Source organism: Dromiciops gliroides, chromosome 5 (assembly GCF_019393635.1).
Source record: "Dromiciops gliroides isolate mDroGli1 chromosome 5, mDroGli1.pri, whole genome shotgun sequence".
Classification (NCBI taxonomy): domain Eukaryota; kingdom Metazoa; phylum Chordata; class Mammalia; order Microbiotheria; family Microbiotheriidae; genus Dromiciops; species Dromiciops gliroides.
In genome coordinates this window covers 254,738,476-254,758,476 of record NC_057865.1, presented here as the reverse complement: position 1 = coordinate 254,758,476, position 20,001 = coordinate 254,738,476, and the positions used below count along the sequence as shown (strand labels likewise).

General features: G+C 35.3%; 1 protein-coding gene across 1 annotated transcript in view; it reads right to left on the bottom strand.

Moving 5' to 3' along the window:
• PTPRQ (protein tyrosine phosphatase receptor type Q) overlaps positions 1–20,001 on the bottom strand; it is a 287,252-nt gene that overhangs the window by 256,191 nt on the left and 11,060 nt on the right. The window contains 3 exon segments of the mRNA XM_043967695.1: positions 2,666–2,794; positions 6,345–6,594; positions 9,141–9,340. Coding sequence (XP_043823630.1) covers positions 2,666–2,794; positions 6,345–6,594; positions 9,141–9,340 — 579 coding nt within the window.

Below are 20,001 nucleotides of genomic sequence, written 5' to 3'. Positions count from 1 at the left end.
GCTTTAAAGTCAGGTCTTCCTGAATCGAAGGCTGGTGTTTTATCGACTGTGCCACCTAGCTTCCCCCTCTTGTTTTGTTTTTAATAAGGAAAAACGCACCAAAGGAGGAAAAAAAAAACCATAATGCTGACATTGTTGTATTTTTTCTTTCTTTACATATATAATAATTTCTTTTCTATTACATGTAAGACATTTATTTTAAAACTATACTGTATTTCTGAAAAATATCATGCTAGATTTTAAAAAAAATTTTTAGTGAGGCAATTGGGGTTAAGTGACTTGCCTTGTGGGTCACACAGCTAGTAAGTGTTAAGTGTCTGAGGCCGGATTTGAATTCAGGCACTCCTGACTCCAGGACCGGTGCTCTATCCACTTTGCCATCTAGCTAGATTTTAATAAGCTGTCAATAAAACTGGTTAATCTATTCCGAAGAAATCCTCTGAAACTAAGAGCAGCAATAAAAACAATGTCAGATGGCTAGTGTATCAATTCGTTTTGCAGAAGGATAGATATTTGCAATAGGTTTTGTTTTGTCTTGCTTTTTTAATCAGTGAAGGATGGGAAGGTAGAAGGGAAACAATTTGGAATTGAAAATTAAGTAAGATGGAATTTTAAAAATATCAGGAGGAAATATTTAGGAGTTGTCTTCTGCTGCTACTTGTTACTAAGCTGAGATTGCTGGGTGTAGAGTTGAAAGATTTTATTTTTTCCCTTTTCCAATCTCACATACAGTATTTTCTTTATCATACTTACTATTTAGTTTTGCATGATATTCTTTGTGGTTTCTTCACATTTGAACTCTTTCTTTTTGGCTGCTTGTAATACTTTTTTTTTTTTTTTAGTGAGGCAATTGGGGTTAAGTGACTTGCCCAGGGTCACACAGCTAGTAAGTGTTAAGTGTCCGAGGCCGGATTTGAACTCAGGTACTCCTGACTCCAGGGCCGGTGCTTTATCCACTGCACCACCTAGCTGCCCCACTTTTTTTTTTTTTTAACTTAGAAATATTTGATTTTGACCATGACATTTCTGGATAGTTGAAGTTTATGAGTCTATTTTTATTTTACTTTCAGGTTCTAATATCTCTGTGCAATTTACTCTTGTAAATTGTTGAAATATTCTCTCAAGGTTTTTTGTTCATAGTTTTGATCTGATTACTAGGTAAATTGTTTTTATAATAGATATATCATATTATCTTCTATTTGTCAATATTTTTATTTTGTAAAAATACATCGGGTCTCATAGAATCATTGAATTATGTTTGCTCCATTTTACATTTCAGGAGACTAATAAATGAGTCAGATTTTCCACCTCCCATTTTAAATTTTTTGTTCTCATTTCAGTTTTTCTCCCTGAATTCCTATTTTATTTATAATTTCATTTTATATTTCTTGCCTTTTTTCTAGTTACTTTTAGTGGCTAATTCACTTTTTCTGATGTTTTACTTATATTTTTTGTGGGATTACACACTTCTGAGTTTGCCTCCTGAACTTCTTTCAACCCATATTATTTGTTTTATTTAATGTTTTCTTTTACTTACTCAAATTTTCAGCCTTAGTTTTGGACTGGCATTTTGAATTTATTATAGATACCCTACACAGAATATTGTAGACATGGAATTACAGGACTAGGAATAAAAAAAAGCAGGCAATCAAGGAGAAAGGCAAAGGATAGCGATGAATAGAGGAAAATTAATCAATGTGTTCCTGTAAAAGGAGAAAAGATGATGTGAATGTATGAGATTGAGAAGGAGCCATCAAATAAATAAATAATAAGTAGCACATACAGCATGCTTTAAGGTTTGTAAAGTCCTTTTCAAAGATTATCTCATTTTGTCCTTACAACTGCCCTAGAAGGAAGGTGCTACTATTATTCCCATATTACAGATAAGGAAATGAAGAAAGACATTGTTTTTGTTTTTGCAGGGCAATGGGGGTTAAGTGACTTGCCCAGGGTCACACAGCTAGTGTCTGAGGCTGGATTTGAACTCAGGTACTCCTGAATCTAGGGCCAGTGTTCTATCCACTGCACCACCTAGCTGCCCCAGAAAGACATTTTTTTAAAGTGAATTGCTCAGGCTCACACATTTAGTAAATGTTTTAGATGGGATTTGAACCCAGGTCTTTCTTGTTTCCATATTTAGTGCTCTACTCCCATGTACAACAGCATACACACAAAAAGGACCCAAATGTCTAGAAAGCCAGATAGGCTCAGCCAATTTCCAAACTCCTTAAACTTTGCAGTAATCTGAAATCCACACATTATTAAATCCCAACATTTGTGTCCTTTTTTTCATTTTTAATTTATTAAAGTTCAAAAGCAAAACCACAAAATCTGGGCAGAGCCCTATGTTTAAATGAATTTCAGTGTTTCATGGTAATTGAGCAACCTGATGAAATGATTGTAAGGAAACCTGAGTCTCCCCATTGTTCCCAATAAAGAGCAAATTTACTCTGAGCAATACTGCCTCATTACTTGATGAATTAAACAGCTTACATTTTGCACAGCAAGGCTATACCCTCTTTTCAATGAAACATTTTAAAGGTCTCAAATGTCCTTACTACATTTCAATTCCATGCTTAGAATTGTAAATCACAGAAACCTAGTTGCCTCATATCATGATACTTCCCCTGCAAAAAAGGTGACCATAAAAGTATGTCATGCTTACCGGCTGGGCCGTACAGTTCGACTTTATAACTAAATTTTCCTGTTATTATACTTGGTGGATCCCAAGAAATGGAAAAAGAGTTTTCCGTGATGTTGCCCGTTGCCAAATTCCGAGGTGGATCCTCAGGCACTACAGAAATATATACGAACATATTATTGGTATTTATTCACATTAAAGAGTTTTAATCAGTTTTACATTGTAGAGATAGGAATTAGACATAGAATTTCATTGGTCTGGTGAACTACTGGGTAAAGAAACTCTTTTTTTTTTTTTTTAAACCAATGCAGGCTATGGAGAAATCTTTGTCCAATAGTTGCCTAGAGAGCTGAGAATTTAAGTCACTTGCTAATATGGATCAGAGGTGGGACTGGAACCCAGGTCTTCATGGCTTCAGTGCCAGCTCTCTTTTCCTTACATACTGCTCATGAACAGTAAATAGCATATTAGCTTAGCATAATTAGCATAATATTAAGACAGAGCAAGAGACAGAGACACAGAGAGATATTAAATTAGCAGAACATGTATGCTTTTTAATTTGAAAGAGAAAAAATGACCTGAAATATAGACCTGAAAAGTCTAAGGGTGATGTATGTTAATTAATCATTATCACTGTGATAAAATAATGGTATTTAGCAGATACTCAAAGACCCATCTGGAGATTAATCTACTTGAGGAAGAACCAGACCAGGCTGGAACTCTGGGCTAGATAGGCTTTTTCTTAACTTTCTGAACTCCATGTGAATACCTGTATGCTTTAATAAATGTTTAATGCCCAAAGACTGGTGCTGAAGCTTCTAATTTAAGGCAACCACAATTTAGATTTTAAACATCACATCACCTAGCTGCACTCCTCTTGACTTTTCCAACATTTCCAACTTCATCCTGCAAGATCAACCTCATAGTTCCTATGTATCTTCTATTCTTGGGGTCCCTCTCTCCCCCTGCTTGCAGGGTGGACAGTGGAGACCTCCTCAAAGCACCTCCATTTAAAAAGAGTTCTCAGGCCAATCATGTTTTTATTTCCTACTCTCCTATACTCTTTGGACTTCCCCAACATGTCCTATCCTCAAGTACCTTTCTCACTTTTCAGCTTCCTCTTGTGTAATGTCTTCCCCCATTAGACTATAAGCAACTTGAGGTCAAGGACTATCACTGCCTTTCTTCATATCCCCAGCATTTAGCACATAAGAGGCATTCATAAATATTTATTAACTGACCTATCAGACTAATTGGCTATCTGTCGTGATTACCTGCTTTTCTCTGGTGTGGCATGTATCTTCACAGAGTATATTTTGTTTACCCATGAATTATTTTATAATTCAATTTTACTGAGACTTTTATTTCTGAAGCAATTTTCAGAGAATTTTCACCAGATGACATTCATGGTTTATGGCACTATCTCTGAAAAGCAGGCAATGGCTTGAATAGAAGTTTTAAACTGATGATTCCATCCTTTCTTATGAATGCAATACATCAGAGATATATACAGAGCCTCTGATTACCACTGACAGTTTTGTTCTTATCTCACATTAATATTTGGAATTTCAAAATTAAAGGCATGTTTAGACATAAGACAAGTATCTAAAGCAATCTAATTTATATATATCATATCATATATGCGTCTTGTCAAATATTTTGTCTGTAAAAAGTGTTTTAATTAAGAAAAATAGTAAAATTTATCTAAATAAATAAGATTTATTTCTAGGGTAACAGTTTTCTTTTTATCTGACACTAATAAAATTATTTCTATCTTAGATGAATAAGAAAGATGAAGGGGGAGATAATATAACTCAAAGGTGATTCATAACCAAGAATCCAAAAGATAATGCTACATAAAGCTAAATGTCAAATATGAATGACTAATTACCATGGATAAATGATGATTTGTTACTCCAAGCATTTTTAGGGATTACAGCGAAATTACTTCATCAATTATTTTTCCTTTTGATCTCTAATACTATTAGAGCTAAAAATGACTAATGTTTTGTACCTAGGACACAGGGATTATAATAACTTTCCTTTGGTGACAAAGTGTGTAAATCTGAAGTGTATCAACCTGAATAGACATGTAAATCTTAGCCAAAATATTTTTTATCAAGAAATTAATGGGTAGCATTTAAACTTTACACTGAAATCACTTTATAACTATTAGGGTTGCCAAGAGTATTGGTGGCCTTGAGAATAGCAAAACTAATGATAGAACTAAAGTCACAGGATGAGGTCAACAGGATAGTGCTGTCATGGACTATATATGAAAGACAGCATGGCACAGTTTCTGCTTTAGAGAACTCTGGGTTCCAGTCTTGCTTCTGAAACATATTGGTTGTATGATCCTGGGGAAGTCACAGGCTCTCTCAGTGACCCAGACAACTCTCTAAGATTTTAAATTTCAGAGAAGTTGTCGAACTTCATTGATAGAGGGAGCTTCCTCTTTTTTTTTTTTTTTTGGTGAGACAATTTGGATTAAGTGACTTGCCTAGGGTCACACAGCTAGTAAGTATCAAGTGTCTCTATCCAGATTTGAACTCAGGTCCTCCTGACTCCAGGGCTGATGCTCTATCCACTATGCCACCTAGCTGCCCCGGGGAGTTTCCTCTTTAAGAATTCCTTATGCTCATTAAATCATAGGGCCAATGCAAAATAAATAAGGGACCTAAGGGGTCATCTAATTAAACTCTCTCTTTTTACAGAAAAAGAGGATTTGGGACAAGGTTTTTCACCATTTTTTGTGCATCTAGCAATCTGAAGAACCCTGTGGGTCCTTTCTCAGAAAAAATGCAGAAAATGCACTGAATAAATAATAAATGTTTTTAATGCATAAAGTAAAATGGATGAGATTACAAAAGCAACCAATTATGTTGGAACCCAGTAATCAAAATATATTTTGGAAAAATGTACAGAACCTCAGTTAAAACTCCCTTATTTAGACAATTTTAAAAAAGAAAAAGAAAAAGGGGCAGCTAAGTGCTGCAGTGCATAGAGCACTGGCCCTAGAGTCAGGAGAACCTGAGTTCAGATCTGGCCTCAGACACTTGACACTTACTAGCTGTGTGAACCTGGGCAAGTCATTTTACTCCAATTGCCTTGGGGGGGGGGAGAGAGAGAGAGAGGGAGGAAGGAAGGAAGGAAGTAGGCAAGGTCTACAAATGGTGATTCTTAGGATTGTAAGAATTAGACTAAAGAAACCTTCTCTATTTTTCTTTCCTTTTGTTTTTTTTCTTTCTTTTTTTTTAGGTTTTTAAGCATTTATTAAAGTATATTAGAAGTTAGTAAAGAAAGAGGGAGAGCATGTGTCTCTGAAAGAATGGGAAAAAAAAAAACCCTAGCTCAGACCTATTCTTGAGAAAGTGCTCCTTCACCTAGCCGCTCATGCTTCCAAAAAATCTTTTTAATTTTTTGCTTCTTTTTGTTTCCTCTTTTGGATATCCTCTATATTTCCTATGTCCTCACTAGTACTCAAAAATTTGAAGTTGCATCATCAGATGTTACGAATTTTTAAAGACAGATTTCAAAAAGAAAAAGGACCAATAAAGGAAACCCAACCAACTGAAAGTATTAAGAGATCATTTTAATGCACTTGAAAATGCTATACGCCTACTGCCTTTTCTTTACCATTAAGTCCCTCTCACTTTACCTTCCCTCTTCCCCCTCATTGCCCCCCCCCCAAAAGGACACACACCTGATTCTGGCGTTCTGACAATGGTGCTGTCTATGTAACCTGCTTCTGTAGTAACAGCAGAGACTTCAAACAGATATGTGGTATATGGCCTCAGGTGGGTGACTACAAAACTGATAGGTTCATTCCACACAGAACTTTTTCGACTCATTGCATGGGCATTGGGTATATATGTGACCCGGGGGGGAGATGTGGCTCTACCAGAGGTTGGTGAAGGTCTAGTCGTACTCCATAAAAAAGATTCACTGTTCTCCTATTAAACAAAATGAAAAGAAAAATGTAGCAGTATACTTACTATCATTTGATTCCCATGGGAACTCAGTGAGTTAGTCTACAAGTATTCAAGCACTTAAGTATGTACCACACGCATTATGATTAAGGGTTGGAGTGTAGACTGTGGAAAATGTATTGTAGTAAAAAGAGCGTGTGACTTGGGATCCAGAGATACAATAATAGCTAACATTTCTACATTAAATTAAAGTCTGCAAAACTACAGCATTTACAAAGTGACACCCTTAATATATATCATCTCATTTAAAGGCAGGTGGCACAGCAAGTGGATAGAGCACATGTCTGTATATACACATATATATTTATATATGCACATACACATGTGTATATATGCACACACACATACAATATAAATATGATACAGACAGTATAAATGCAAAGTAATTTCATAAGAAAGGTACATGATAGGCATTTAATAAATGTTTGCTGATTATTTGACTGATGTATATGCAACCTCATCTCATCAGCTTCCTATACACCAATTAGAAGTCTGTTGTATAAATAGCATCACACAAAATGCCTAAGCTTGGAATCGCAAGTTATGTCCATATGTGTGTATATACACATACATGTAATTATATGTAAACTCATATAAACATAGGTAAACATATACATATAAGTATAGGAGTATATATAAATTATATACAGAGATATTATATATGGATATGTGAATGTATATTTATCTGATCACAAATAAGTGCATATATAGTATAAGATTCTGTGGACAGTCTTTCAGCTTAATTTTTACCTCCTTGAAGCCTAGAATTTGGCTAGGAATCTCTTACAGCTTGACTTCCCCATACCTCTCAATCTTCCTCCCAACTACTTCTACCCCTGATATCTAGAAGTTCTCTTTCCCTCTTTAAATCTCTCACAGTATTTCATTTAGACCCCTCCTATGTAGCTAATTTTGTATTAGAGTGTTCCCTGCCTCTTTAGTTTTCATCCAAGCTCAACTCTAGTGAGTTTCCTATATCAAGCCTTTCCTGAAATCTTGTTTCTAGTAGCCCACACAACTCCAAACAATTGCTAGGGTTGTTTTTACATACATGCTGCATGTCCTTATAAATGTATTTGTTTTGCTCAATCAAATGTAACCTTGAAAACAAGGACTCTTATTCTTGTATTATTATTATTAATAATAATATTAATATTATTATTATCATTATTATTATTTACAGGGCAGTGAGGGTTAAGTGCCTTGCCCAGGTTCATATAGCTAGTAAGTGTCAAGTGTCTGAGGCTGGATTTGAACTCAGGTGCTCCTGAATCCAGGGCCGGTGCTTTATCCACTGCACCATCTAGCTGCCCCACTCTTTTACTTTTTGTCTTTGTATCCCTTGTACCTAGTATAGTGCCAGGAACATAGCATGTGATTTATAAATATTTATTGATTGGTTGCTTGATAGACACTAATCTATAAATCTCCTGAATGAAGGCACCATGGTCATAGTTTATCTATAGTCACAAACCAATAGGATAAGCTAGAGGTTTGCAAACTATGGGCTATGGCCCATGAGGAGGCAACAGAATTGTTCCAATGGGTCCAGAATCCAAACATTTTCCTTCTCAATTTTATTTAGCAGGGGCCAGCTAGTGGTGCAGTGGATAAAGCACTGTCCCTGGATTCAGGAGGACCTGAGTTCAAATCCAGCCTCAGACACTTGACACTTACTAGCTGTGTGACCCTGGGCAAGTCACTTAACCCTCATTGTCCCACCAAAACAAACAAACAAAAAAAAACCTATTTTATTTAGCAGACGTATCTTCTGAAGGCTGAACAACTAAATGGCTCTCACACATGGATTACTATTTTTCTAATGTACAATGACTTTTTTTTTTTTGGCTTTTGAACAGACGTGATTTTGTTGGTGTAAGGAACTCCTCTTGAGGAAATAAGCTCTACCAATACACACTGGTTACTCTTCTTTGATTTAAAGACTTATCTGTGACACTTATCTGTGTCACTTGGCCAGAATCACACAGCCTGTGCCTCAAACTAGAACTGAAATTCAGGTATTGCTACAATACAGTGTTACCCCTCTTTGCTATCTTTACTTTTTATTTCTCTAATTATATTTAGGGTTTTTTGTTAACATTTCAGTATTATAATTAGTAAAATAAAAATTCATTTAAAAGCATTATAAAATTCATCATCCCTTTTTTGTCATTTTATATATTAATTTTGTCATCATGAAGTACATCTTAATATACATTTCATCATGAATATTCTCAATCAATAGATCCTAACAGTATGGTTGCTTTATCGAAAGGAATCAGGTTTTTTTGTTGTTGTTTACAAAAAAGGGTCCTTGTCAAATAGTATGACTGCTATCATTTGGGAGGAGGTGGGATGCATGAAAGTTATTAACATTTAAAAAAATGGTCCCCATAAACAAACAAAAAAAAAGGAGAATTATGTAGCCGTCAATAGGGTTATAAATTAAATTTAACGAAACAATTTTTCTGGAAATGTTTAAAATAGAGAAGGCCTTTTATGATACTCACATTACACTCGGGTAACTTCCCTGACAGAAGATCCTCAACTTTAATTGAGACGTCTTTCACTATGACTCCACTTCTTGCATGCTTGACACTAATCTTGAAGCTGGTAATCTTACCATTTGGTTGCTGAGGCAAATACCAAATTAGATTGACTGCTGAATAATTGAAGGTCTCCACAGTGAGATTTACCACTTTGCCTGGAGCTAAGGAAAACATTAATGAGTTATAATTAGAAATGTTACCATGACACTTAAGAAAGTATAAAATTCTAAGTTTTCCATAATATCTGAAATAATTTTGAAAAGATTTAATGAATCAGATGAAGTTTACTTGGGAGTATCATTTTAAAATATCCTGAATAAAAAGTTGACCAGAATAAAGAAATAAGAAATGGCTATTTTTTAATTAGTAGTATTTTGGGGGGCAGGGCAATGAGGGTTAAGTGATATGCCCAGGGTCACACAGCTAGTAAGCATCAAGTGTCTAAGGCTGGATTTGAACTCAGGTTCTCCTGAATCCAGTGCTTTATCCACTGCGCCACCTAGCAGCCCCAATCAGTAGCATTTTTTTTTTTTTAATTTAGCGATTACTATGATGGAGCCTATATATTCTAGTATGAATCTTTTGTTTTAAGCCTTTCTTTTGTGCTAAGAAAATAAATAACTGCCCTATACCTGATCTATATTGTACCTTGAGAAGTTTTCTAGTACCTTTTGGGAAAGACTCTAGATAAGACTCAAGCCTAAGCTCCAGGTTATTTTCCACAGGGTTGTAGAGTCAGAGAACAAAGAGACGGAGAATACAAAGAATAACTTGACCTCTTTCACTAGAAACCAACCTCCTCTAGGCCTGAAATTAATATAGAAGCATGAGCTCAGATCCTGGAATCCCAAGTTTCAAGAGCCCTACAGTTGGTTTGATGTTATAACAGAATATTTTTGTTTTGTTTACCCAGAACCCAGAATAGTACTTTGCCCATATTAGATATTTAATAAATGTTTGCTGAACATTCCAACATATTTAAAGGAAAAGCAAAGCATCTGAGTAACCAATTGTGTTTTTTTCTTACTGTGAGACCTATCAGAGCATTGCCATGGGGAACCCTTCCTCCCAAACTTTCCGCTAATGTCTCGCTCTACCTTCCATCTTACAAATAGGTTTTGATGGCCCTCATACACATCCCCTTGGAACAGACCCAAGAGTTGCCACTCTACTCTGGCCATTATCTCCTAATGGTGGAGAGCTGGATGCCTCTCTATATAATATAATATAATATAATATAATATAATATAATATAATATAATATAATATAATATAATATAATATAATATAATATAATATAATATAATATAATATAATATAGTATTGTATTGTATTGTATTGTATTGTATTGTATTGTATTGTATTGTATTGTATTGTATTGTATTATATTATATTATATTATATTATATTATATTATATTATATTATATATATGTATATATATATGTGTGTGTGTGTGTGTGTATATATATATATATATATATATATATATATATATATATCCCTACCTACCCTACAAACATGGTCTATGATTCCAGTGATTTAGGGAACTTTTGGATGAGTCAACTCCTTCTATCAATTCAAAGCAGGACTTCTCTATCACTTAAATGGTTACAGTATCCTGAAGCACAGAAGGATGAAGTAGTTTAGGTTTACACAGTCAGCATGTGTCAGAGGAAGGACTTTCACACAGTTCTTCCTGGCTCAGACCACTAACATGGGCAGAGAATGACTAACAATTAACCCTTCCAGTCATTTAGAGGAATATCTGCCCTACCACTACCTTCTCTGTACCTTTGAACATCAACATTTGACCTGCCATCCTAAGAACCCTTGGAGTATTGATAAGCCTTGAAGTTAGTCTGTCACAAATGGAGAATTCATGAAGGAGAGAATAATATGAAATAATAATGGAAAGCGTAGGTGGGAGCCATAGAGTAGAAGGCTTCGAGTGCCAGGATGAGGATTTTATGTATTATTTTAGAGGTAATACACAGTCACTAAAGATCTCTGAGTAGCTGAATGACAGATCTATTTATTATTATTATTTTTTTTTTGGTGAGGCAATTGTGGTTAATTGACTTGCCCAGGGTCACACAGCTAGTAAGTGTCAATTGTCTGAGGCCGAATTTGAACTCAGGTACTCCTGACTCTAGGACCGGTGCTCTATCCACTGTGCCACCTAGCTGCCCCAATCTATTTCTTTACATCACAAACATTAAATATATTTGAGAAGTGTTGTCTTTTTTATCTAATTCTAATTACATGGAAATAAAGTAAATAAGCCATGTAGAGAATTTGAGCATAATCAACACCAAAATATATTTCATGTTTAATGATGCATTTATGCCTTATTTTCAATAAGGAAGAGCAGCAAGAATGTAAGTGGGGAAATGACTTTTCACTTTCAAATTGAAATTATAACTAGAAACAAGGAAAGGGAGAGGCAACTAGAGAAATGGACTTATAGCCAGAAAGACCTGGACCCAAGCCCTCTGATACATATTGGCTATGTGACCCTGAGCAAGTTGCTTAGCCAGTCAGTGCTCCAGGCAACTCTTAAAATGTCTAGGCTTTGGGCAGCTAGGTGGCACAGTGGACAGAGCACCGGCTTTGGAGTCGGAAGGACCTGAGCTCAAATCCGGATTCAGACACTTGACACTTATTAGCTGTGTGACCCTGGGCAAGTCACTTAATCCCAACTGCCTAAAAGAAAGTTTAGGCTTCTAGTCAAATAAATAAATAGAAATATATTTTGCATGACTTTTCACGTATAAATGAAATGAAATTGCTTTTCTTCTCATGGAGGAGAGAGGGGTGGGATGGAAGTGGAAAAGTCACAACCCAAAATTTTAAAATAAGAATGTTAAAAATATATATATGTAATTGGGAAATATTTAATGAGATAAATTTTAAAATTCTTAATGAGTTTAGGTTGCACAGAACGCACCAATCTGCATTGGTAGAGTAAATTTCCCCACCTGGAAGTTCCCCAGATGAATGAATCACAGGTCAGTCCTTATCTAATATGATGCTTACAAAGAAAATGTATCATCATTTATATAGGCCAGAAATGTCCCAATAACTTGCTATTTTAAGTGAACAAAAACAATTGAGAATTATTTAGAATCTTTTAAGAGCATGATGCCACTTGGGGAAAGCAGATACATGATTTAACAAGTATGACAAGTCAGTAAAAAAAAGCACGAAGTTGAAGTAGACAAAACACTTTCAGCGACAAAATATATGCGAGTAAGTAAATAGGCTTCTCGTTTTAAGATACCAAAAATAGTATGGAGAACAATTTTAATAATGTATACACATGAGCATCCCAAAATTTGACAAGAAACCATATGATATATATATAAGAAGAATAAATTAGGCTCAGGGGAATAATTATGTGGGGTTTTTTTGTTTTTTTTTTAGTGAGGCAATTGGGGTTAAGTGACTTGCCCAGGGTCACCCAGCTAGTAAAGTGTTAAGTGTCTGAGGTCGGATTTGAACTCAGGTCCTCCTGCCTCCAGGGCCGGTGCTCTATCCACTGTGCCACCTGGCTACCCCAATTATATGAGTAACATGATAAGAATTGTTAAATCACCTAACAAATGCATCTGATAATAAGAAATTAAGAAGTTCATGATGAATAATTAATAATAATCTAATAAATTAAATGATAGCAACATTCTCTATAAGGTTAAATAAAAATGGAGTTTAACATGTAACAATAATATCAAGACTTAAGAAGTGACATGGCATAACATAGAAAGCTAGTCTCAGATTTAGAACAATCTGAGCTATAGACATGGAGTCAGAAAGACCTAGCTTTGAATACTGCTTTAGACACTAGCTTTGTGACCCAGAGACATTTGTGTTCTATGGATCTCAGTTTCCATATTTGTAAAGTAACATATTTCAATGATGCAGTGCTTTATAATTTACATTGGTATGGTTCTTCCTTTAACTGTGTAGATCACAGCTCTTCTATAACTTTGTAGATAGTTATTGAGGGTTCCTGCTGCCAAAAACATCATGACCCTCTTGTCAAACTGATGATGAATATGTTTGCTGTTAGCCAGGCTGATGTTCAGACAAGATACAGTCAGGCTCAGCTTTAATCTATGTCTTTCCACTTTGTATGATCTGCCAGGGTTTATATTCTTCTGACAGTGTTTTAGAACCTTGGGCCACCTCTACAGTCACAGAATTAAAGAGTTGGGATTTCAGTAGCCAGCAAGTCCAACTCAACCAGGAAAGGAGTACCCATTTTAACATAACTAATAGGTAATTATCCCCTCTCTGCTTGAAGATCTACAAGAAGGAGGGACCCATCACCACCCAAAAGAGTACAATCCACTTTGAGACCATACTAACTGTTAGGAATTTGTATTTCCAGATAGCAATCTAAAGTTGGTTTCTAAGCAACATCCACTAATCACTCAGGTTCCTTGAGGCTAAATTAGAACAAGTCTAATACCTCTTCAACAAGACAGCCCTTGAAATATTCCAAAACAGCTCTAATGTCCCTCCCCAGGCTTCTCTTTTCCCAGATAAACATGATAGCTCCTTCAATTGATCCTCATATGATAAGGAGAAAAGAATCTTCACCACCCTGATTGCATTTTTGAGAATGTTATCCATCTGGATAACTTTGACTCTTCATCAGTGTCCTCAGAACTGCACAAAATAATCCAGTTGAAGTCTGACCAAATGAGAATGCAGTGGCACTATCACCTCACAATTCTTGAGAGCTATGTATCTCTTAATGTGGCCCAAGAGCATGCAGCCTTTTTTGACAGCTACATGACACTTCTGACTCATATTGAAGTTTATAATCCAGGGCGGCTAGGTGGCGCAGTGGATAAAGCACCAGCCCTGGATTCAGGAGTACCTGAGTTCAAATCCGGCCTCAGACACTTGACACTTACTAGCTGTGTGACCCTGGGAAAGTCACTTAACCCCCATTGTCCCGCAAAAAAAAAAAAAAAAAAAAAGCTTATAATCCACGATCTTAAAAAAAAAACCACAACAAAAGATCTTTTTTTCCAGAACAATAGTCCAAACATTACTCTTCACTTTTGTCAGTGTCAGTCAGTTAATAAAAATTTATTGAGTATTTATTATGTGCCAGGCACTTCTCTAAGTACTAGAGATTTTTTTTTTAAGTGGGGCTAGAGGGACAGCTAGGTGGTGCAGTGGATAAAGCACCGGCCTTGGACTCAGGAGGACCTGAATTCAAATCCAGCCTCAGACACTTGACACTTACTAGCTGTGTGACCTTGGGCAAGTCACTTAACCCCCATTGCCCTGCAAACCCCCCCCCCAAAAAAAGTGGGGCTGGCAAAGATATCCTAAAAAAGAGAAGACCTATTTGTATAAAAATATATATAGAAGCTCTTTTTGTAGTGGCTAAGACTTGGAAATCAAGGGAATGCCCATTAATTGGGGAATGGCTAAATAAGCTGTGGTATATGATGGAAATGGAATATTATTGTGCTATAAAAAATGACAAGGAGAATGATTTCAGAAAGGCCTTGAAAGATTCATATGAATTGGCATATAGTGAAGTGAGCAGAACCAAGAGAACACTGTGCACAGTGACAGCAATATTATTTGATGAACTGTGAATGATTTAGCTATTCTCAGCAAAACAATGATCCAAGATGATCCCAAAGCATAGTGTCCTAAGAAAGAAAGAACTGATATTGATTGAACACATTGAAACATGCTATTTTCACTTTCTTGCATTTTTTCTTTTACTCAAGTTTTCTTATACAAAATGACTAATAAGATAATGTTTTACATAATTGCACATGCATAACCTATATCTGATTGCTTACTGCTTCAGAGAAGGGGAAGGGGAGGGAGGAAAGGAGAGGTATAATTTGGAATTCAAAATTTTAACTTAAAATATTTATTATTGGAGCAGCTAGGTGGCACAGTGGATAGAGCACTGGCCCTGGATTCAGGAGGACCTCAGTTCAAATCCAGCCTCAGACACTTAACACTTAACTAGCTGTGTGACCTTGAGCAAGTCACTTAACCCCAATTGCCTCACCAAAAAAAAAAAAAATGTTTATTATTTTTAAAAGTGGGGCTGAGGGGGCAGCTAGGTGGCACAGTGGATAGAGCACCAGCCCTGGAGTCAGGAGTACCTGAGTTCAAATCCGGCCTCAGACACTTAACACTTACTAGCTGTGTGACCCTGGGCAAGTCACTTGACCCCAATTGCCTCCCTAAAAAAAAAAAAAAGTGGGGCTGAGGACAATTAGAATGGTCCTTGCTCAAAAGGAAGTCACATTATAAAGTTAGAGACAATGTGGAAATAACTATGTATATACAACATATATACAGTGTAAATGGAAGGTAATCCCAGAAGGAAAGTATGGGGTAACGGTACCATTTATCAGCAAAAGCCTCCTGCAGAAACTGGGATTTGAGCTGAGGCTTGAAGAAAACAGGAGAGCCAAGAAGTAAATGTGAGTAAGGAAAAAATTCTAAGTATGGGAACAGCCAATGAAAAGGTATGAAGTTGAGGGCATTGGCCCTGGATTCAGGAAGACCTGAGTTCAAATCCAGCCTCAGACACTTGATACTAGCTGTGTTACCTTGAGCAAGTCATTTAACCCTCATTGCCCCACAAAAAGAGATATGAAGTAGTTTGCATCAAGTATGGCACACTTTACATATACATAAAAAATCCTATACATACATACATATATAAAAAGAACTCTATAACTATATATGTGTCTAATATGTATGTATGTATGTATGCATTGCATGCATATATGAATAACACAAGTCTGGAGCACACTCATCCTTTCTCGCCACAGTCTTCTTTGTAAAGGAAAAAAGTACAAGAGAATAGAATTGAGGGAAATAAACAATTAACACTCATGACCTGAATGGCAATTAGATAAAATCATCTATAAACCAGAAGAAAAGAGAAGAATAGATTAGAACAAAATAATATTAGGCAGTATAAATATATTATTTCCAATAAATATACTTGCAACATAAAGATTCAAAAAGAGTTAAAATGAGGGACTGGAGTAAAATCTACTGTGCTTCAGCTGAACTTAAAAAACCAAAGGAATAATCATGATTTCAGATTAGATTACATTAAATATAGATATAGTAAGAAAAGAGAACATGGGAAACTACATTATACTTTAAAGCATCATTGATAAAGAATCAATATAAATATTTAATATATGTGTAAAAATAGCACAGAATACTTAATAGGAAAATTAATTAGATTTAATAGGAATAAATAAACATAACAATTGTATTAGTAAGGGATATCAGTGTATCCCTTTGAGATCTAGATAAATTTAATTCAAAGATACACATGAAAGAAGTGCCTGAGTAGATTTGGAGAAAGAAATAGATGATCTCTGGGAATTAATGAATAAGAACAGAAAGGAGTTTACATACTTCTCAATCTTGCATGGCACTGATACAAAAATTGACCATAAATATTTTACTGAAAATAGAGAAAAGCAAAAATCCTAAAGAAAAATTTATTGATCCCATAGCAATAAAAATTATATTCAATTAAGAGCCTTTGAAGAAATAATTAAAAATTAATCACAGACAAAATATTTTAATTCTAACAAATTGGTAGGTTAAAAAACAAAGTATAGAAATAACAAATTTGACCAAAGAAAATTGTGATAATGAAGCAATATACTAAAAATTGTGTTCTATTAAATTCATCCTTAAGGAAATTCAAATAAAGTTTTCCTTCAGTTAAATTTATATTCCTAAATAATGTCCGCAAAAGAAAAAAATATCCACCAATTGGGGGCTGAACTTTTCAAAAAATCAGAACAAAAAAACTCACAACTAAAGAAGTAGAATTTCTAAAAATCAAAGAAGGGATTAATGTAATTTTGGTGAAATCTAAAGCAAAAAAAATGAAATTGATAAATGAAATGAGGCTTTTAAAAATCCTGATTTCTAAGTAAAGATAAAAATCAAACTTTATAAAAAATTAAAGAGGAAAATTCACAATAATTTAAGAGGTAATAAAGAAAATTCTTGGAAATTATTTTGCTCAAGTATATGCTAATTAAAATGATAGTTTAGAGCAAACTATGGGTCACAACCTCATATGGGGTCATGTAACTGAATGCGGGGGTATGTGTCTATGTCTATGCCTATAAGTATATGTGTATACCTACATACCTACACACATACACATACATTTGCACAATACATATATACATAAATGCATGTGTATATGTAGATTGTATATATATATATACACATGTATGTGTATGTATATATATATATATATGTGTATGTGTATATATACATATGATTATAAACAAAACCCAGCAAGAAGAGAAATAAAAAATACATTGAAAACTACTACAAAATATATAAAATACATGGCAGTCTACCTGCCAAGATACACATCGGCTATATGAATACAACTACAGAACAATGTATACACAAATAAAGATGGTTCTGAATAATTGGACAAGTATCCCAGGCCTAGTCTAAGCCAGTATAATAAAAAAATGACAAAATTAATATATTTATTCAATGCCATAGCAATCAAATTACCAAAGAATTAAATTAGAGAACTAGAAAAATAAAATAAAATTAATGCAGAGGAGTACAAGGTCAAGTATCTCAAAGGAAATAACAGAAAACTTTGAGAAGGAAGAGGGCCTACAAGTCCCAGATCTCAAACTATCTTACAAAGTATTATAATCATCAGAACAATTTGTACTGGTTTAAAAAAAAAAAAAACAGTGAGGTCACTAAGTGGGTCAAATTGAATACATATTATACAAAAGCAAATGAACACAGTAGCATAATGTTCAATGAATAAAAAGATACTATTTATTTTGATAAGAACTCACTATATGACAAAAACTGATAAGAAAATTCAAAAAGAGTTTATCAAAAATTATGTATAAACAAATGAGTTATTGAGATAAGCTACAAATGGATACCTGACTTAGATACGAGGCTTTATTTTAAGAAAATTTAAAGAGCAAGGAAGAAATTACCTCTCTAATCTATGTATAAGAGAAAAGGTCATAACAAAAAAAGAGATAACATGGATCACAGAAGATAAAAGAGACAAGTCTGATTATATAAAATATAGACATTTTGGGGGTATAATCAAAATCAAAGTATTTAAAGTTAGAAGGAAATCAGACAACTGAGGGAAAGTCTGCAGTAAATTTCTCTTTAGCATTATTCTTTTTTTTTATTTTTTTCGGGGAGGGGAGAAAACTGGGGTTAAACGACTTGCCCAGGGTCACACAGCTAGTATGTGTCAAGTGTCTGAGGCCAGATTTGAACTCAGGTCTTCTTGACTACAGGGCCAGTGCTCTATCCACTGTGCCACCTGGCTACCCTGCATTATTATTATTATTATTTTTAGCAACAAACATTATTTTTTTCCAGTTACATGTAAGGGTAGTTTTCAACATTCATTTTTCTCCCTTCCTCCCTCCCTTTCCTCCCCCTTCCACAAGATCACAACCAGGTTATATATGTTCAATCCACAAGTGTTTTTTTTTATCAGTTCTTTCTATGGGGGTGCATAGTAAGCTTCCTCATTAGTTCCTTGGGATTGTCTTGGATCATTGCATTGCTGAGAGTAGTTAAGTCATTCACAATTGCTCATTGAACAATACTGCTGTCACTATGCACAATGTCCTCCCAGCTCTGCTCACTTCACTATACATCGATATTCATTAGTCTTTTCAGGTTTTTCCGGGATCATCCTGTTTGTCATTTCCTGTAGCACAAGTCCATTCCACTACAATCATATAATACAGCTTTTTCCACCATTCTTCAATTGATGGACATTCCCTTGATTCTCAATTCTTAGCCTCCACCCAAGAGTTGCTATAAATATTTTTTGTACCATTTTCCCCCCTTTACTCTTTTTCATGATTACTATTGTTAACTGTTTCCCTTCCATCCTATTCCCTTCCCCATGATATTTATTCTATTATCCATCTTCTTTCGTCCTATCACTCTTCAAAAGGGATTTGCTTCTGTCTGTCCCCTCCCCCACTCTGCCCTTCCTTCTTTTGCCCCTCTCTCTTTATCCCCTTCTCCTCCTATTTTCCTAGAGGGTTAGAGAGATTACTCCACCCAATTGTGTGTGTGCATTATTCCCTCCTTGAGCCAATTCTAATGAGATTGAGGTCTTTGAGCCTATTCTGATGAGTGTTAGGCTCATTTACTGCCCAGATTAGATTACTCCACCCAGTTGGGTATGTATGTTAGTCCCTCCTTGAGGCAGCTCTGATGAGTTTAAGGTCCTTGAGCTTTTTCTGATAAGTGTAAAATTCATTTATTGCCCTGCTCCTCTCCCATCTCTTCCCCCACTCCATAAGCCTTTTCCTGTTTCTTTCATGTAGGATTTCACCTCTGCCCTTCCCCCTCCCCCAATGAATTCTCTTCACCCCTCAATTCAACCCTAAAGATGTTATCATCTAGCTAAGTGACACAGTGGACAAATCATCACCCCTGAACCGAGGGGGGTACAAGCCAAAACCTGGCCTCAGACACAAAACAGTCGCCCACTGTACGACCCCAGGTATGTCCCCCAGCTCCAATTTTTTATGGTTCTCTAGGGTCTTGTATTTGAAAGTCAAATTGGCCATTCAGTTCAGGTCTTTTCATCACAAATATCTGAAAGTCTTCTTTTTCATTAAAGTCCTGTTTTTTCCACTGAAAGATTATGCTGAGTTTTGCTGGGTAGGTGATTCTTCGTTGTAATCCCTTTTGCTTTGCCCTCTGGAATATCATATTCCATGCCCTCCAGTCCTTTAATGTAGAAGCTGCTA